The sequence below is a fragment of the Canis lupus genome, chromosome 37, assembly GCF_011100685.1.
Source record: "Canis lupus familiaris isolate Mischka breed German Shepherd chromosome 37, alternate assembly UU_Cfam_GSD_1.0, whole genome shotgun sequence".
Lineage (NCBI taxonomy): Eukaryota > Metazoa > Chordata > Mammalia > Carnivora > Canidae > Canis > Canis lupus.
Window position 1 is genome coordinate 10,164,460 of NC_049258.1, and position 17,547 is coordinate 10,182,006.

Here is a 17,547-nt window from a genome sequence, read left to right on the forward strand (position 1 = left end):
CAGCAGCAAGGAATGGGCTATAGTAGAAATGACTCAGCCTTCCATGGGCCAGCAGTGTTCTTGGCATCCATCCTACATTTGCATTATGATCCAGGTAAGTTATCATCTGGCTGGAGTGTCCCCAGGATAAGATGCTGTTGCCCCTTGGGTGAAGGGACTGTGGTCATTGGGCAAGCTGATTTGGATCACTCACTCAGTAGCTTGTAGAGAGAATTTAAAAAGAAACAATTGTAAAGCACTTTCACATCTGTTGGCTCATTTCACCCTAATGACAATCTGTCTCCTCTTTGATATCTGCATGGCATTAATTTTTGCTTTTCTCATTCCCTCCAGAAGACGCCCACTCTTGGAACTCCACACTGAACTCAACAGCAGCGTGTATGATTGGAATAGCAGAGTGTCTGCTAAGGAGAGGTACTACGTCTGGCTGCAGCATACTCTGAGAAAGAAACTTATCCTCTCCTGTAAATGAATGGCCAAAAGCCTCTCTTAGCTTAGCTCTGTAGTCTTCATTACTAAACTTTCCTAACCAAACTACCAGAAGTAATTTTCAAGATATGTGGGTAAGATGGGTCCTGTTATCCTGTTATGTATTGAAAAGACCCTCTGTTAGGAATGTTGTCAGGAAAGTTTGTTTTTTAAAAAAGATTTTATTTATTCATGAGAGACACAGAGAGAGAGAGAGAGAGAGAGAGAGAGGCAGAGACACAGGCAGAGGGAGAAGCAGGCTACCCATGGGCAGCCTGATGTGGGACTCGGTCCTGGGACCCTGGGATCATGCCCTGTGCCAAAGGCAGATGCTCAATCACTGAGCCACCCAGGTGTCCCAAGAAGGTATGACTCCTTGTCAAGTCCAAGATTAAGGCGCTAGCAGATCTGGTGTCTGATGAGGACCAGGTTCTGGGTCTACTGATGGCCATCTTCTCATTGTGCCCTCACATAGCAAAGAGCAGAGGGGGGAAGCAAGCTGTCTTGTAATAGCTCCACCTTCATGAGCTAATTACTCCCAAATTCTCTGTCTCCTAATATCATCACATTGAGGATTAGGGTGTCAAGCTATGAATTTGCCCAGGGTCACAAACATTGAGTCTGTAACTGGCCTTGTAATTTGAAATATCTAGGACTCAAGTGATATTTTATAGCAATCACATGTACTTTTCTTTCTTGGATTTGAAGACCTAAAACCAGATCATTATTTAAAATAGCATTTAAAGTTTTTAAAAATTTATTTATTTTTATATTTTTTGACTTAAAAAAAGAGGTTATTTATTTATTCACGAGAGACACATAGAGAGAGGCAAGAGATGTAGGCAGAGGGAGAAGGAGGCTCCCCATGGGGACCGCAATGCAGGACTTGATCATAGGAACTCTGGCATCATGACCTGAGCCAAAGGTGGATGCTCAACCACAGAGCCACCCAGGTGCCTCTTGACTTGGTTTTAAATGATGTGTATCTCTATGCATAAATCCAATAAAATATTAAAAATGTTAACAGTCGTCCCAGACTGATACTTAGTCAAGTGTTCAGTAATAAATGTATGGTTGTGACGATATCACTGGCTGGTATTTTATGTAACCATTAAAATTATGTTTATAAATAATAAGAGCTTACATTGGGTTGTTAGCTCATTACATAAATTACATGAAGGATTTCATTCAATCCCCTCTCAGAACAGCTCTATGAGGTAGGTATTATTGTTCTCACTATTTTTCTTCCATTTTATAGATAGAGGAAAATGGGCCAAGTAATGTTAAGTAGCTTCCCTATCATCACCCCATACTAGGATATAAACTCAGGCCATAAAGAGAGACACTTTGGGGCCCAAGTGCTTAACCAATTCACAATATGGCCTTAACAGAACATCGTAGTGAGGAAAAATGCTCATATATTCATGTTACCTGAAAAAGAGTACAAAATAGTATGTTTATTACAATTTCGCTTAAAATAAAACAAAAAATACCTCTCAGGAAAACAAAAGGTCATTTTCCAAAGTGGCATATAGATGGCAGGACTATGACTGATATTTTCTCTTTCTGTTCTCCAAATTCTCACCTATATCTGTCTATATATTTCAGAATATTGGCTCCTGCCCTAAAGCTCTGGTAACTCCTTTCAACTTTTAAGTAGTTGGTTCTTCATCACTAACAAAACTACCCTCCTCTTCTTACTTTTGTCCTCACTTCTCTGTCCCATATTTACCCCCTTTTCAGACACAGGACCCCCGGACTCACTGCTGTTTTTCTGAGCCACTGGTCCAGATGACTGACTAGTCAACCCCCAGTTGACCCTCACTTCTTCCCCTGTTCTATCCCATTCCCTGTTCTATCCCATTCCCCAATTCTTTCAATCCTCTTCCATGAACAGGTCATAGTAGGGGTCACCGGACACCTTCTTCTATCTGCAGGGTTTGATATGAGAATCTCTTCTTGCCCTCTGAGATTTTAGGAGCAAGTTTTCAGGATTAAGGATGTTGTTTATGCTACCAAGACTAACTAAAATAACGCTGTATGTTAACTATATTGGAATTAAAATGTTAAAAAGGGAGTTGTTAAAAAAAAAGGCAGTTGTTTTTGCCCTTCACCTTTTCATCCCTTCCTCTATCTTGCTGACTAGAACACGAATGTGATGGCTGGAGCCTTAAATTCCATCTTGAACTGTGGGATAATGGCCACATTGTAGGGCCAGCTAAGTGGTGAGCAGGAAGTAGCCTTCTTGGATGAAGGCAGAGTCTAAGGCTGGTACAGCCTTAGACTCTACCTACCTCCAGATTTTTATGTGAGAGAAAAAAGATTTATACTTCTTTCAACCTACACAGTCCAACTGATGCATTATTAGATTAAAATGTTTAGAATGTTTATGCATGTTATAAGTTTAAAAATTTATCTAGATGATTTTAATTTTCTATTATTGTTTAAAAATATGTATGCACTTAAAATCTGAGCTACCTACATATTTTTTGTTTTTTTTTAACCTACATATTTAACATGCATCTTGGTTACTTCCGAGTTTTGACATTGTGAATAAGGGTGCGATAAACATTTGTATGCTGATTTCTTTGTGGATATAAGTTCAGCTCACTAGGCAAATACCTAGGAGAACAATTGTTGAATTGATGGTAAGCTTATGTTTAACTCTGGAAGAAACACAGACTGTATTCCCAAGAGGCTATACCATTTTGCAGAGTTCCTGTTGCTTCACATCCTTGCCAGTATTTGGTGGTCAATGTTTTGGATTTTAGCCATTTTAATAAATGGGTAGTGATAACACATTTGAATTTGCAGTTACCTAATGGCATCATGGTGAGCATTTGCTTAAATCTGTGTATCTTCCTTGTTGACACCCATTTTTAAAGTAACTTATTTCTTACTGGTGAAGGTTTTTATTTTTATTATTATTATTTTTTTAAAGATTTAGTTGAGAGAGAGAGAAAGAGTGAGCAGGGGGCGGGGCATAGGGAAATGGAGAAGATCTTTAAGCAGACTCCCTACTGAGGGAGGAGAGTCTTGTTTGATCTCATGACCCTGAAATCATGACCTGAACCAAAACCAAGAGTCAGACACTTAACCAACTGAGCTACTCAGACATCCCTCTTACTGGTGAGTTTTAAAGAGTTCTTTGTATATTACAGATGTAAGTCTTTTATCAGATATTTTACAAATATTTTCTTCCAAATGTGGTAGAAGTTTGTAATTTTAATGAAATTCAACTTACAGATGTTTTTTTTTCCCCCTGGATTGTGCTTTTAGTGTGTATCTAAGAAATCATCAGCAAACTGAGGATCACCTACACTTTCTCCTATGTTATTTTCCTTAAATATTTTATTTATTTATTTGTGAGAGAGAGAGAGCCCATCAGGGGCAGAGGCAGAGGGGCAAGCACACTCCCTACTGAGCATGGAGCCCAACATGGGGCCAGATCCCAGGACCCTGAGATTATGACCTGAGCCAAAGGCAGATACATAACCAACTGAACCACCCAGGCGCCCCTCTTGCATGTTATTATACAGAAGTTGTAGAGTTTTGCATTTAAGTCTGTCATCATTTTGAGTTACTTTTTCTGAAAGATGTAGGGTCTATGTATTAGTATACACTCAATATTAGTACCATATTGGGAGTTTTAGATAAATGTAATTGTATTATTTGTTTCCTTGTATACAAAGCACATATTGTAACTTAAAAATAAAATAAAAATTACATATTATAAAAAGGTCCAGTTTGTTTAATATATAAACACACTTAATGATTTATTTTAAACATAAATGGCATAATATTTAACATTGTTCTATCTTTTCCTTCAAGTAGTCATGTCTATATCTATGTTTTGCGCTATATTTAAGTCATTCACAATTTTTCACTGCTTCAATGATGATAAACATCTTTTCTTCCTTATTTGGTAAGGACTTCCTGCGTCAAACCTAGGATTCCCATCCTCTTCTTACTGCCTTTTCTGGCATAGCTCAGTCTTCTGTCAGGACTAAGCATTATTTCAACTGTCTTGCATCTTTAAACTCTCCCTCTGTCTTTGATCCTTCAGTCTAAAACCAAGCTCTGACGCCCCCATCAAATTAAGTCCCTCTCTTTCTTTCTTTCTTTTTTTTTTTTTTAAAGATTTTATTTATTTATTCTTAGAGAGACAGAGACAGAGACACAGGCAGACAGAGAAGCAGGCTCCATGCAGGGAGTCTGACGCAGAACTTGATCCCAGGACTCCAGGATCCCACCCTGGGCTGAAGGTGGCGCTAAACCACTGAGCCACCGGGGCTGCCCGCTTTCAAGTCTTATGATGGTTTAGACTACTCTGTACTCTCTCTTATTCCACCCACTTGCTCCATACTTCCTTGCTATCTGGATTCTACCTTAATCATTCAGCCAAATCTGTAAAATCGAAGGGTGACCAAACTAGTAGTCTTTAGGTTCTTTGGGGGTCACTGTCTCCTCCCTACTTCTCCCTCCCTACTGTATTCCCCCCTAGAAGTTCTGTCAAGGACTTCTTTGACCAAGTCTTCTTAGAATCTTTCGCCTCCATATCTGTGACTGTGTATATTCACAAGGAACACTCCTTTGTTTTCTCTCTTTATATGTTCTTGTTCAACAATCTTGTAGCTTCAATTACTACTCCTATGCTGCTAACAAGTTGGATATTTCTAGTCCAGACTCTTCAAGTTCAAAGCTCACCCTGCAACCTCCTGGCTAATGCTTCCACTTCATTTCCTTTTGGCATCTCCAACTCAATGTAATAATATAATATAATATAATATAATATAATATAATATAATATAACATAACATAATATAATATAATATATATAATATAATATAAAAACCTCCATTACAAATCTGCTTTTCTGCCTGTGTCTCCCAATTTCAGTTAACGGCACCTCATTTTCACTGTGATCTACTCTTTCCTCTATTTCTTTATTCAGCCAGTTTCCAAATTGGTTGGTCCTGTATCTATAATGTCTTCTCCATCTATCTCTATCATTACAATTTCTCTTGCTTTCATTATCTCTCCATTGAACTATGATAACGGCTTTCTCTCTGATCTTGCCACTAGCCTCTTAATTCTTTTTTTAAATTTTATTTATTTATTCATTCATGAGAGACACACACAGAGAAAGGCAGAGACACAGGCAGAGGGAGAAACAGGCTCCATGCAGGGAGCCGACATGGGACTCGATCCCAGGTCTCCAGGATCATGCCCTAGGCGGAAGGTGGCACCAAACCGCTGAGCCACCGGGGCTGCCCTAGCCTCTTAATTCTATGATTACTTCATAAGTGGCAAACTGAAGACTCTCCCTAGCTACAACTTTGTCACCTCCCTCCTTTGAAACTTTCAAGATTCTCCAGTGCATACACAATAAGAGTGTGGCTGGGGGGTGGGGTGAGAGATAGAGTGTGGAGTAGGGGCTGCTGGTGTAAGTTCTGGAGTCCAAAGGCCCAGGGAACCAGGAGCTTTAATGTCCAAAGGTAGAAGAAGATGACCAACCAGTTCAAAAAGAGAGAATTTGCCCTTCCTCCTTTCTATTGGACTGTTAATGGATTAGATGTTGCCCACCCACATTGGTTCTGGCAAGGTCTGGAATGTGTGAATAGGTGTGGAGTGAGGGAGGGAGGAGGACCTGGAAGTTGGGGATGGCATGGCTCCTCAAAAGAACCTACCATCTCAGGATCAGGGTTTGGGGTGAAAGTTTCAAGGAGTGGAGCTCTTCGGCAGGTGGCACACTCATCTTCCCATCTTCCCCATCACTTGTGTCCATTTTTTAGTTCATAAGTCTTTACACTTACAAAGTTTCCCTTTATAAACTTTGAGGGTGGAGAACTTGGACCAAAGCCTGGACATAAAGGAAAGCCTACTACTGCCACCACTAGCCACTCTGAAGGTGGAACTAAAGAGAAACAATCCGGTATTTCCCCTTTGTCCCCAGGGCAGTAGCAGACTCCCAACACTTTATAAAAGGCTAAATAGGTTTTTTTAAAAAAATTTTTATTTATTTATGATAGTCACAGAGAGAGGCAGAGACACAGGCAGAGGGAGAAGCAGGCTCCATGCACCGGGAGCCTGATGTGGGATTCAATCCCGGGTCTCCAGGATCACACCCTGGGCCAAAGGCAGGTGCCAAACTGCTGTGCCACCCAGGGATCCCCGAGGCTAAATAGGTTTTGACTGGCTTTTCATGTAGACCCACTTGCCTGCAACCAATCAGGAAAGATGCCGTAAGAAATGTTTATTATTTCCACTGCTATCAACTTGCCATCAACATGTCCTCAGTTGCTGTGCCCTAAATTGGAGGAAGTGTGAAATACTGAATATAAATAAAATGGCACACAATCTCACTGTAACTTGGTTCGAGTGTTTCCACTAAGTACTAAGACAAAAGTTTATGTTTTACTTCACGTGTCTCTATTCTACTTCTGCTTTCCAAGCTTAGCTCAAATACTTCCTCCTCCAAGTCATCTTCATTAGGACTCATCCGTTGTTCCTGGAGCTCTTATAGTATTTAGGTGAAGCCCCATCACAGCATCAGCACACCCTGCCCAATGGTTACATATAGCATGGCATATGGAGACACAGGCAGCTGTAGCCTTGCGGTCAGGAGCATGGGATTTGGAATCTGAGAGACCTAGAATTCCCGTCTGTTCCTGCCTTTGGGATAATGGCAAGATAATTTGCAACCATGAGCTTCAATTTCCTCATCTCCTGAATGTAGCTAATAACATTGACTTTAGACAGTTCATCAGAAAAGAAGGGGCCAAGAAATGGTAGTAGTCATAATTATTTAAAGGTAAACGTGTTTTATTCACCTTTCCTTTCTAATTGTGCCCAGGTCAGTGCTTTATACATGGGGAGAGCTTGCTAAATATTTAATATTGTTGAATAGAAGTTGAAAAAGCTAGTGTACTTTATAAACAGGGTGAGAAGTGATAGTTTTACTAAACTACTTTCTGAAATGCTGCAAGGAATGAAATAGAAGACTAAGACTTAGGGCTTGTGTATCCTTATCTTTCAAAAAATTGTGGTAAAATGTACATAACATAAAATTTACAATTTTTAAGTGTATGATTCAGTGGCATTAAGTACATTTACACTGTTGTGCAACCATCACCACTAGGACTTATTTTGTTTTTTCTTTTTTTCTCTGAACCATTTATTTATTATTAGTAATAGTAAAGAACATTTCCAAATGGCATACATTCCAATAATAAATGGAACTCCCTATACCAGTGCTCATGCCTGTCTGGCTATGTTTAGGGGTTTTGTAGAAGTCATAAACACACCATCATTTCCTCATCACTCAAAGCCACATTCAGGTTTTTCACACTTGTTTCCAGGACCAAGGGGGTGTATCTTTTGACTGGTTTATTAAACAGATTAAATTGCTTTGCCCATTGCACACTTTAAGTTGTAAGTTTTTGAAAACTGAAGTACAATCGACATACAATATCCTATTAGTTTCAAGTGTACATAATACTGATTTGTTATTTTTGTACATTATGAAATGATCCTCATGTTAAGTCTAGTTACCATCTGTCACCATGCAGTTATTACGAAATTATTGACCCTATTTGCTATGTTATATGTCACATTCCCCTCATTTATTTTATAATTGGAAGTTTGTACCTCTTTTTTTAAAAAAGTTTGTATCTCTTAATCATCTTCACCTTTTTTTACCTGTGCTCCAAACCCCATCTAGTAACCAACAGTTTCCAATATCCATGAGTCTGTTACCGTTTTGTTTGTTCATTTGTTTTGTTTTTTTTATATTCCACATATAAGTAAAATCACATGGTATTTGCCTTTCTCTGTCTGACTTATTTCACTTAGAATACTACCCTCTAGGTTCATCCATGGTTTTGTAAATGGTGAGATTTCATTCATCTTTATGGCTGAGTAATTGGGCTCGTCTTTCTTAAACATAGAAGTTCTCTGGATGATGCCAAGGATATGAAAATAGCACTTTAATATATTTGCTAGTAAAGCATCATTAATCTTACTTTTTTTCAGAAATAAAATATCTTTTCTAAGAATCTGTACTTCTTCCCAGAGCTCTGCACACCTGAATGTGCTGAATTATAGTGCAGTGACTAAGAGTCAGATTTGCTGATTTAAATTTTGGCTTTCCCACTAGCTTACCATGTGACCTTGGACAAATTAGTTAACCTTTCTGTGTTCTAGTTTTCACATCTAAAGGAGGAGTCATAAAAAAAATAAATAAAGGAGGAGTCATGCTAATAGTATTTATCTTAGAGACTTGGGATGGTTCAATGAAAAAATAGTGCCTCATACAATTACAATTGCCATGTAAGTGTTAGGTATTGTTTTTATCCTTATAAATAATGTCTTCAAAGTCTCTTTCTTGGTGCACTGAATGTGCTGTGAGACCAAAGACTGCATCAATTTTGTCTGCTATTGAGTTTCCTGCAAATACCTCCAAATGGGCTTATAGTCCAGCTCTCCCTCCCTTTTTTTCTACCTTAAACTTTTAAAAAATTTGCACATGCAACTTTTTGAGAAAGAGTTAAGATGGCTGACCTCTATTTCTTGAACTTCTTGGGTTTTATTTTAAAGGTTAAGTGAGTTTGGGGAAGGAGATGGTTAGGAAAAGTCTCCTTTCTTTGTTCTTCCTTGCTTCCTTCTCTCCTCTCTCTCCCTCTCTCTCTCTCTCTCTCCTTCCTTCTCTGATTCATCAACCTTCGTGACCCAAAGGAAAAGTTCATTTGTAAAGAGTCCTTGGTTTAACCAGAGAAAATCCCGGGCGTCCAGTGGAAAAATTGTGACTCTTGCCTTTAGGAGGCGCTGTTTGTTAGCGTTTTCCAAAACCTGGAAAGGGGAGGGGAGAAGGCAGCCAAGGCAGCTATGACGTGGGCAGGAAATTAATTATCAAGTTACCCAAACCAGAAGGTCCAGTTTTTGCTCGCTGAAGCAGAAAAGTCTTGAGTTCTCTTCCCGCGTAAATGGGAGCTTCCCTGGAACTTGGATTACGCAGAGGATTCTAATTTCTTCAAAACTTTGTTTTCAGGTAGTTTCTCCCAGGAACCATTTGCCTCCAGAGGATCAACGGAATTTGATCTGAAGGTACGTGGTTAGCACCTTTCCCCTGCTGAGCTCTTCCACAATAGGCTTCAGTCACAGAGACTTGCAAAAGCCCTTGTTGGCCAAGGCATGTTTCTGCCTGGATTGATTAGCTGTGCCAGGGAAAATGAAGGCCTCAAAAGCCCCAGGAAAGCTCCAACACAGACTTTTAGAGGCGGAAATAAATGCTAGTCCACAAATGAAGCACACAGTCATCAAAGCTACAGATTGGAATCTTCGGGAAACTGCAAGGCAAATTTAAGATATCTTAGAATTGCAAACTCTCTCCAAGAAGCCATTCATTTGGTTTCTAGTATCACAGGCTACTACTAGAAGGGAAGACCCCATGGATAAGCACAAAAAAATACCCCTTTCTGTTCTCTTTCTCTCTCTCTCTCTCTCTCTCTCTCTCTCTCTCTCTCTCTCTCTCTCTCTCCCCCTCTCCCTCTCTAAGTAAGCTGTACACCCAATGTGGGGCTTGAACACACAACCCTGAGATCAAGAGTTATATGCTCTACCTACCGAGTCAGTCAGACACCCCTCAGTTTTCTTTTTCTAACAGTAAAAGTAATGTGTGTTCGTTGCATAAAATCTGAGAAACTCAGACAGTGGCCCAGAAAAGAATTTATAGTATTTGTAATTATACCAATTAGATACAACCACTCTTTGTTACTGATGTTGTTTTTTGTTATGTTCTCCTTCCTTTAGAAAGTGGTTTCTTGTTTCTAAATAGCCAAATCTGACAAAGAATCTATACCTTGAGGCCTTATGGAATGAATAATATCACACTGAAAATTTTTTATCAGTTCGTTGTTCCTCTAATTAGAATGAAATTTAGTGTAGAAAATACCGTATTAAAAAAAAAAGAAAATACTGTATGAACTTTATGAACAGATCAGGTGGAAATATAATTTAGGTAATTTGTGACTTCCTTCAGTGATCTAGCAACTCTTGTCCAAAACCTCCCTTTCGTTTGAGGTCTAGGATTATGGCTTCTCTTTTTTGTGAGATATAGACCTGTCCTGTTATGGTTGTTCTTGGATTAGTGGACACTTCTGAAGTATAAACTCCCAGACTGCTGTATTTCCAAAATGAAAGGCATAAATCTAAACTCGATTTCTGCTATTTGATTGGAATGAATTAAGAGCTCTAACACGGAGAGATTGTGCTTTGTCAGCCTCCCTTTTGACCAGCTCTACCCAGGGACACTTTGATTTGGGAGAAATGAAGGTAAATTGGATTCCAAAAAAGCTCCCTCCAGACCTCCAAAACGGTTGCCATGCAAGTGTTGGGCTCATTTTTTGGGGCTACTGGTTTTTGAAGTAAGCTTATAGGAATTTTTATTTTTCAGCACTTTTGGGAAATTCTCATGCCTGAACGGAGGAGGCCTGGGAAGTTGGGGTTCTCCGTATCCTTGCTTTCTCATGTGCTGCCCACCTCTTCTCTCTTTCAGGCTGGCCATGACATCTCAAGCTCAAAGTTTGACTTTCCGTTCTGATGATAATTGTCAGTCGAGCTTCCGTGGGAAGCTTCTGACTATTGATTCAAAACTGGAGATCCAAGATGTGGAGGGCTTGAAGTTTCTCTGCCGAGACTTCGTCTCCCACAAGAAGCTGGAGAAGTCCAACTCAGCCTCAGATATTTTTGATCATCTGTTGGCCGAGGAGCTGCTGAGTGAGGAGGACCCCTTCTTCCTAGCGGAACTCCTCTATATAATCAAGCAAAATTCGCTGCTGCGGTACCTCAATCAAAGCAAAGAGCAAGTGGAGAGTTTGCTGCCAACTCGAAGGAGGGTCTCTCTGTTCAGGTGGGGAGGAGTCTGTGATCAGGAGAGGGGGTTTCCATCTATTTGGTGTTCATTCAGGCCACTGGGCTCTGAAAGGAGGCGAGGATTAGGATTTTCTTCTTACCCACCTCCTTTGATGACATAGTGCTTCAAAACCAGGAGATCTCTTCCCTTCAGGTACTAATGAGATGAGAGGTTGGGAGGTCAGCAAGGCTTCAGAGCCCAGCTCGGGGGCCTGGCAGTGCCTTCTTTTGGTTTGCCTCTCCCTGCCAATGGAAGTTGGCTTCAGCATAGCGGGACTTGCACTTTCCTTTTACCCTCTGCATTCCGAGATAGCCCTTCCTCCTGTGACTCACTGTGAGGATTTGAGAAGAGGGAATGCCTACTTGGGGCCAAATCAGCAAATGAAAAAGGAGATGTATCTCTGGGGTAGAGAAAGACATCATTTGTGCCATGTCCAATTTCAAATTTTCACACATTTTTGGGTGAAACCCAGAGAGGTAAAATACAGATGTTTTACCCATGGGGTGAAATACAGCCATCAGGTTATCACAGGTCAGACCTTAGATAACGCTATTTTATTTATTTAAAATTTTTTATTTTTACTTGCGATACAGTTGATCCATAACATTGTACAGTTTTAGGTGTATACCATAGTGGTTTGATACATGAGTGTATTGTGAAATGATCGCCACAATACGTTTGACATCCATCACTATGTATAGTTACCAATTTTTCTTTTCTTGTGATGAGAACTTTTAAAATCCACTCTTTGACAGCTTTCAAATATATAACACAGTATAGTTGATCCTTGAACAATGTGGGGGTTAAAGTGCCAGTTCCCACACAGTCAAAAATCCATGCATAACCTTTGGCTCCCCCAGAACTTAACTACTAACAGCCTACTGTTGACCATAAAGTTGATTAATACATATTTTGCATGTTACATGTATGATATAGTGTATTCTTGGGATAGAGTAAGTCAGAGTAAAGGAAATGTTAATAAGAAAGTCCTAAGGAAGAGAAAATACATTCACTATCCTGTACTCTTGTTTATTGAAAAAAATCAGAACTCAGGAAGACCTTCACAGTTCAAACCCATGTTGTTCAAGGGTCAACGGTATTGCTAACTACAGTCACCAAGTTGTACAGCACATCACCAGGACTTAACTTGATCAACACAGTTTTAAATTGTCCACTGACATAGCTTCATCAGAGAATCCCATGAGAAAGAACCTTTTATGGCCTAGGTGACTAGAATCCTTCAGGTCTTAGTGCTTGAAGTGGCTGAGAATCTGAGCTACACTTGAGTCAGTGGGGGAATTCTGCAAGTCATTATTTCCACAACGCTGGTTCAATGACCCAGGGTGGGTCTCTGGCATACAGAGGTGTTAGTATGTGAATGAAATGTTCAGTTTTTCTGGTTGTCAATTACACGATTCTCCAGAAGCTGGGATATTTCCTTCTTTGTTCAACAGTTGACCTCATACAGACTGGCATCAAGTCCTCTTTGATGAGGGCCTGTAAAGTAAGTCTGAATTCCTGGAATGGAGTCAGGAGGTGGGAGGATATGCCAACATGGAGTTTTACATCTTCCTAGTGGGATGGAAAATGGTATTGGACTTGGAATCAGAAGGCCTGCCTCACCTGCTTATTGTGTTATCTTTTAAAATTTTATTTTATTTTTAATCTTATTTTGTTTTTTTCAGAGAGAGAGAGAGAGCGAGAGTGTGGGCATGAGGGGGGGAGCGAGAGGGACAGAGGGAGAAGGAGACAGAGTCTCAAGCAGACTCCCCAACCAGTGCAGAGCCCGACACAGGGCTTGATCTCACAGCCCTGAGGTCATGACCTGAGCTGAAATCAAGAGTCTGGCACTCAACTTAGCCACTAAGGTGCACCCCCTTATTGTATTATTTTAATATAATAGGCCTCTTAAAGCTCCGAGTTTTAGTTTTGAATCTGTACAGTGGGATTCAGAATTCAGTAGAGATTTATCTACTCACAGGGTTGGGATCATCCACATGAGAATGTTTGTAAAAAGTGCACTTGATTTATTGTGCTGTCCTCCACACATGTGAGGTTTTATTTGTCTCTCTGATATATGTCTTAGAAACCTGCTCTACGAACTGTCAGAAAGCATTGGCTCAGAGAACTTAAAGGACATGATCTTCCTTCAGAGGGATTCGATGCCCAAAACCCAACTGGTAAGTGGGTCCGTACAGAGTGGGGTATTTGTGAGCACTGACTTCATCAGTGTTGGGAATATGCTGGACAGGGTTTTCAGGAAGGGTTTGTATTTGTAGGAATTGATGCCCATACAGTGCTTAAGACTCTGGTGTTGGATGAGCCTGGAGCCTAGTCCTGGTTCTGTGACTAACCCCGGGATGTGGGGCGAGTGATTGAAGCTTTCTGAGTCTTCATTTTCTCATGTGTCATATTGTGGACAATCACACTACTTGTTTCCCAGACTGTTGGGAGAATTAGACAACATGACGTGGGTAAATGTTAGGGGCCTATATTTGGCGTCTAGTAGTCAGGTTACTAGTAAGTGGTTAACTGCTATTGGCACCCAGTGTGTTTTACCAGAGAGAAGTGTGTGGAAATGAGGAGGTGGGAAATAGTGGCAGAGTGGGAATGAGTCGTTCATCATCTACATTAGATGTGCTTTCTGAAGGATGCTGCGTGCCCTTTTGAGGAACTTTGCATTATCTCTTAGGTAGGGTTTTCGTGAAAATCAAATAAGACATACGTTTGAGGATGTGCTTTGTAGAGGGATGTATAGGTGTTTCGAACTAATGGTAGTATTTTAAATAATAATATAATTGCTGTATATTAATAGTATTGCCATATGGGTCGCATTTAAGAGTAGGAAAGAAAGTGGCAGCAGGTCTCTCTTCCAGGCCTCAAAACTTTATATGTTTTCCTTTGATTCTAATGTCAACTTATAACAAGCAAGTTAGTTAATTTTAGAAGGGGCCACTTTCATATTTTACCCTATAACATTACTTTATAATTATGCTAGTCAATTGCTGTTTTTATTAGATTTTAACTTAATGGAACATCTGATAACAAAAAAATACATGTAACATGTATGGAAGTTATGAAATTTAGTACTAAATGAACAGCCGTGGACCACCCCCTTCCATGCAACTTAGAAATGTGAATATCCCCCATGCTCTCGAGCCTTCATTCCATATGTAGCCCTCCCACATCACATTCTCCTGAGATCAGCTGATATTATTGACAAATAACTTTTGTTTTTAGAAAAATCATTGAGGAGTGGGAGGCTGTTTTACATGGGGTAGATCAAACGAGGACTCTGACTCTGACTCCGTAAGTCATTCATTAAATGTTTCCTTGTGTCAGACCTAAAACCTGAGTAGGTTTATTTTGTTTGCATTGCTGACAATCTTTGAGATCTTTTTTCCTCTTTTAGAGCCCTCAGGGATTTTAGACTGTGTCTTTTGATTAGTCACCTCTTGAGACTCCTTTCTTCCAAAGGTTGGTTGTGGGTTCCTTGGGGTTGAGGACTGAGTGTTAGTTATCATTATAGCTCCAGAACCTTGGAGAATCTGTTACAAAGTGATGCTCTGAATGAAAGCAGGAATGAATGGGATGATACAGTCTTACCCTTTTCATTCTGAGAAAAGAGCCTGAACCCTTTCTGTTTCTGTGCTTTTACGACAAATAACTGGAGAGATTAGCAGGATGAACTAAGTCACCTTGATAGGATGCGCAGAAATATACTGATAACTTTCTTATACTTATTGCCACTTGTTGGAATCTACTAATTTTCTTCCTTAAATAGCCCCTGGAAGTTCTCATGGCTTTCTGCCTTTTTAAAATACTTTTTCCTCTTCTTTTTCTCTTTTTATTCTTACGGAAAAAAAAATACCCAACAAAACACAATTGTAGAAAAAAGACATAAGACAAACATATAGTTTAATGAATGATTATAAGGCTAATCCTCTTGAAACCATCACCTAGGTCAAGAATTTGAATTTTGCCAGCCACTCTAGAAACTGCTCCACTTACCCCCATTCCAATCACAGCCCCTTCCTACCCCCTAGAAGTAACCACTGTCCTGGCTTTTATGGTAACAACATTTTGATGTTTCTTTATGGTTTTATCATTTACCTGTGCATCTCTGGGTGTCAAAGTTAGTCTTGGCCAGTTTTTTTCTTTTGAGTGTTTTTAAACCTACAGGTTAAACTCCTCTCCCTTTAATCCCTCCCTTTCTTTTTCTTAAAATTTATCTGTTGAAAAAAATTTCTGTTGAAGAACCCCGGGATGATTGGCAGATAGAATTTTCCGCAGTTTGACTTTTGCTGATTATGTGTGCTCCGTACATTTCAACACACTCCTCAGGCTCCCAAATTTCCTGCAACTGGCAGCTCGATTCAGATGCCAAATGACTCAACCTTAGAAGAGATTTCCTGTCATTTGAAAAGCTCTCCAGATTATTCTAATAATATTCTCTCTCAGCGTGAAGCATCCTCTCACAATTTCTCTGGTCTCTGGGTTTATAAATAAAATGAAACTACTCTCTGTGGTTATACCTTTATGCCCCTCCCTATGTCATGAGCAGAAGTTCTCACTCCCCACCATAGGGTGGAGGATGAGGAGATGGCCAGGGGTCCCTGATATGCTCCACATGTCACGATTTTCTACTAGGAAAAACTGGGAAATGTGTTTCTTCCTATACTTTTCCTCCATGGGTCTTAGACCTTAACCTGCAGGCATCCACGGTTTGTGGCCAGAAGCATTCCAAACATTTTGCCCCCTGCTAAATTAGCTTTTAGGTCATCGAAGGCCCATGCTCAGGTAGCCAAACGATTGTATGCTTTTTCTCATTCAGTACAATAGTAAAGGGAGCTATCGCTGTATTTCACTGTGGCATAAAAACTGTGGGATTCAGAAAAAGCACACTACTTCTTGGGTTCCAAATGATCTCAGCTTTTGATTCTGAAGGAGATCTATTTCTTCGTGTGAGAATTGTGGCTGAGTTTATAAACTTTAGATAATCCAGATAATCTCTACTGGATCTTGTGATCAGGCTAGCCTTCTCGAAATGTGTAAAGGAGCATCTCTAAGCAACGCAGATGAGTTTCCATGCCAGGGCTTAATAAGGCTGCATTATCTGCTATTGTAATTGCAAAAGATTTTGTCGCAGAAATGAATTATATAGCAGCCAGGTGGGGAGGGCCTGAACTTCCCTCAGTCAAAAACAAAAGGTTCTAAATTCACATGGTCTCTCTTGAGTTAAAAAAAAAAAATGAACTTGGGGGATTCTTCGATGGCTCAGAAGTTTAGCGCCTGCCTTCGGCCCAGGGCGTGGTCCTGGAGTGTCTGGATGCAGTCCCACATCGGGCTCCCTGCATGGAGCCTGCCTCTCTCCCTCTGCCTGTGTCTCTGCCTCTCTGTCTCTGTGTCTCTCATGAATAAATAAATAAAATCTTAAAAAAAAAAAAAAAAGATCTTTGTAGGGTGTTCTAAGATTCCTTTTTGATAACTTTCATACAAGTTCATAGCAATATAGCCGCCTTCACACATCCTGAGAGACCCAACAATAGTCCGGAAATCTGTTCTCAGGGTAGCAAATGAACGTTGAATGTAAAGGAAACCACACCCAGATCTACTAGCTTAGCATAGAAGCAGAACAAGCGCTTTCATACACTTCCTGCTAGTATTGACTGAGTGGCGTTCTTAAAGTACAGACTCCTTTTCGAGTGTGTGTGTGTGTGTGTGTGTGTGTGTGTGTGTAGAGGTGTTATTTACCAAACATCTCATAAACTTTCTTCAAAGTATGAAGAATTTGCACCATTGCTTCTAGAATTTTCTTCCTCCTGGTAGGATGCTGTCAAAAATAGTGTTTCTGTTTTAAGGTTCAGAGATAGCTCATTTGCTTGTGACCTACAGCAGAACTTTGTGTGGTGGACCCCTTTGCCCAGCTGATCAGCTCTGGATGAATTTTTCTGCACCCCCCCTTCTCTCCTGCCTTTATTCCCTGGCCAAGCTATTGGTGTGCTAGGGCTGCACTTGGAGACACACAGTTTTCTTTGCCTTTTTGGTTCTCCTCCCTGTCTCTGGAATTTCTTAAAAAATTATAATATCTTAAGAGTGCCTGGCTGGCTTAGTTGGTGGAACATGTGACTCTTGATCTTCAGGTTTTGAGTTCAAGCCCCATGTTG

At 40.2% G+C, this 17,547-nt stretch overlaps 2 protein-coding genes across 14 annotated transcripts in view; both read left to right on the top strand.

The window, feature by feature from the left end:
- CFLAR (CASP8 and FADD like apoptosis regulator) overlaps nucleotides 1–1,282 on the top strand; it is a 38,888-nt gene extending 37,606 nt beyond the window's left edge. For all 13 annotated transcript variants that reach the window (XM_038585336.1, XM_038585345.1, XM_038585339.1 and 10 more), the window contains one exon: nucleotides 334–1,282. In XM_038585336.1, coding sequence (XP_038441264.1) covers nucleotides 334–472 — 139 coding nt within the window. In that variant the 3' untranslated portion in view covers nucleotides 473–1,282. The remainder of the gene's footprint in view (nucleotides 1–333) is intronic.
- An 8,081-nt stretch (nucleotides 1,283–9,363) lies between these two features.
- CASP10 (caspase 10) overlaps nucleotides 9,364–17,547 on the top strand; it is a 34,499-nt gene continuing 26,315 nt past the window's right edge. Inside the window, exons 1-3 of the mRNA XM_038585348.1 lie at nucleotides 9,364–9,573; nucleotides 11,024–11,377; nucleotides 13,467–13,560. Coding sequence (XP_038441276.1) covers nucleotides 11,031–11,377; nucleotides 13,467–13,560 — 441 coding nt within the window. The 5' untranslated portion in view covers nucleotides 9,364–9,573; nucleotides 11,024–11,030. The remainder of the gene's footprint in view (nucleotides 9,574–11,023; nucleotides 11,378–13,466; nucleotides 13,561–17,547) is intronic.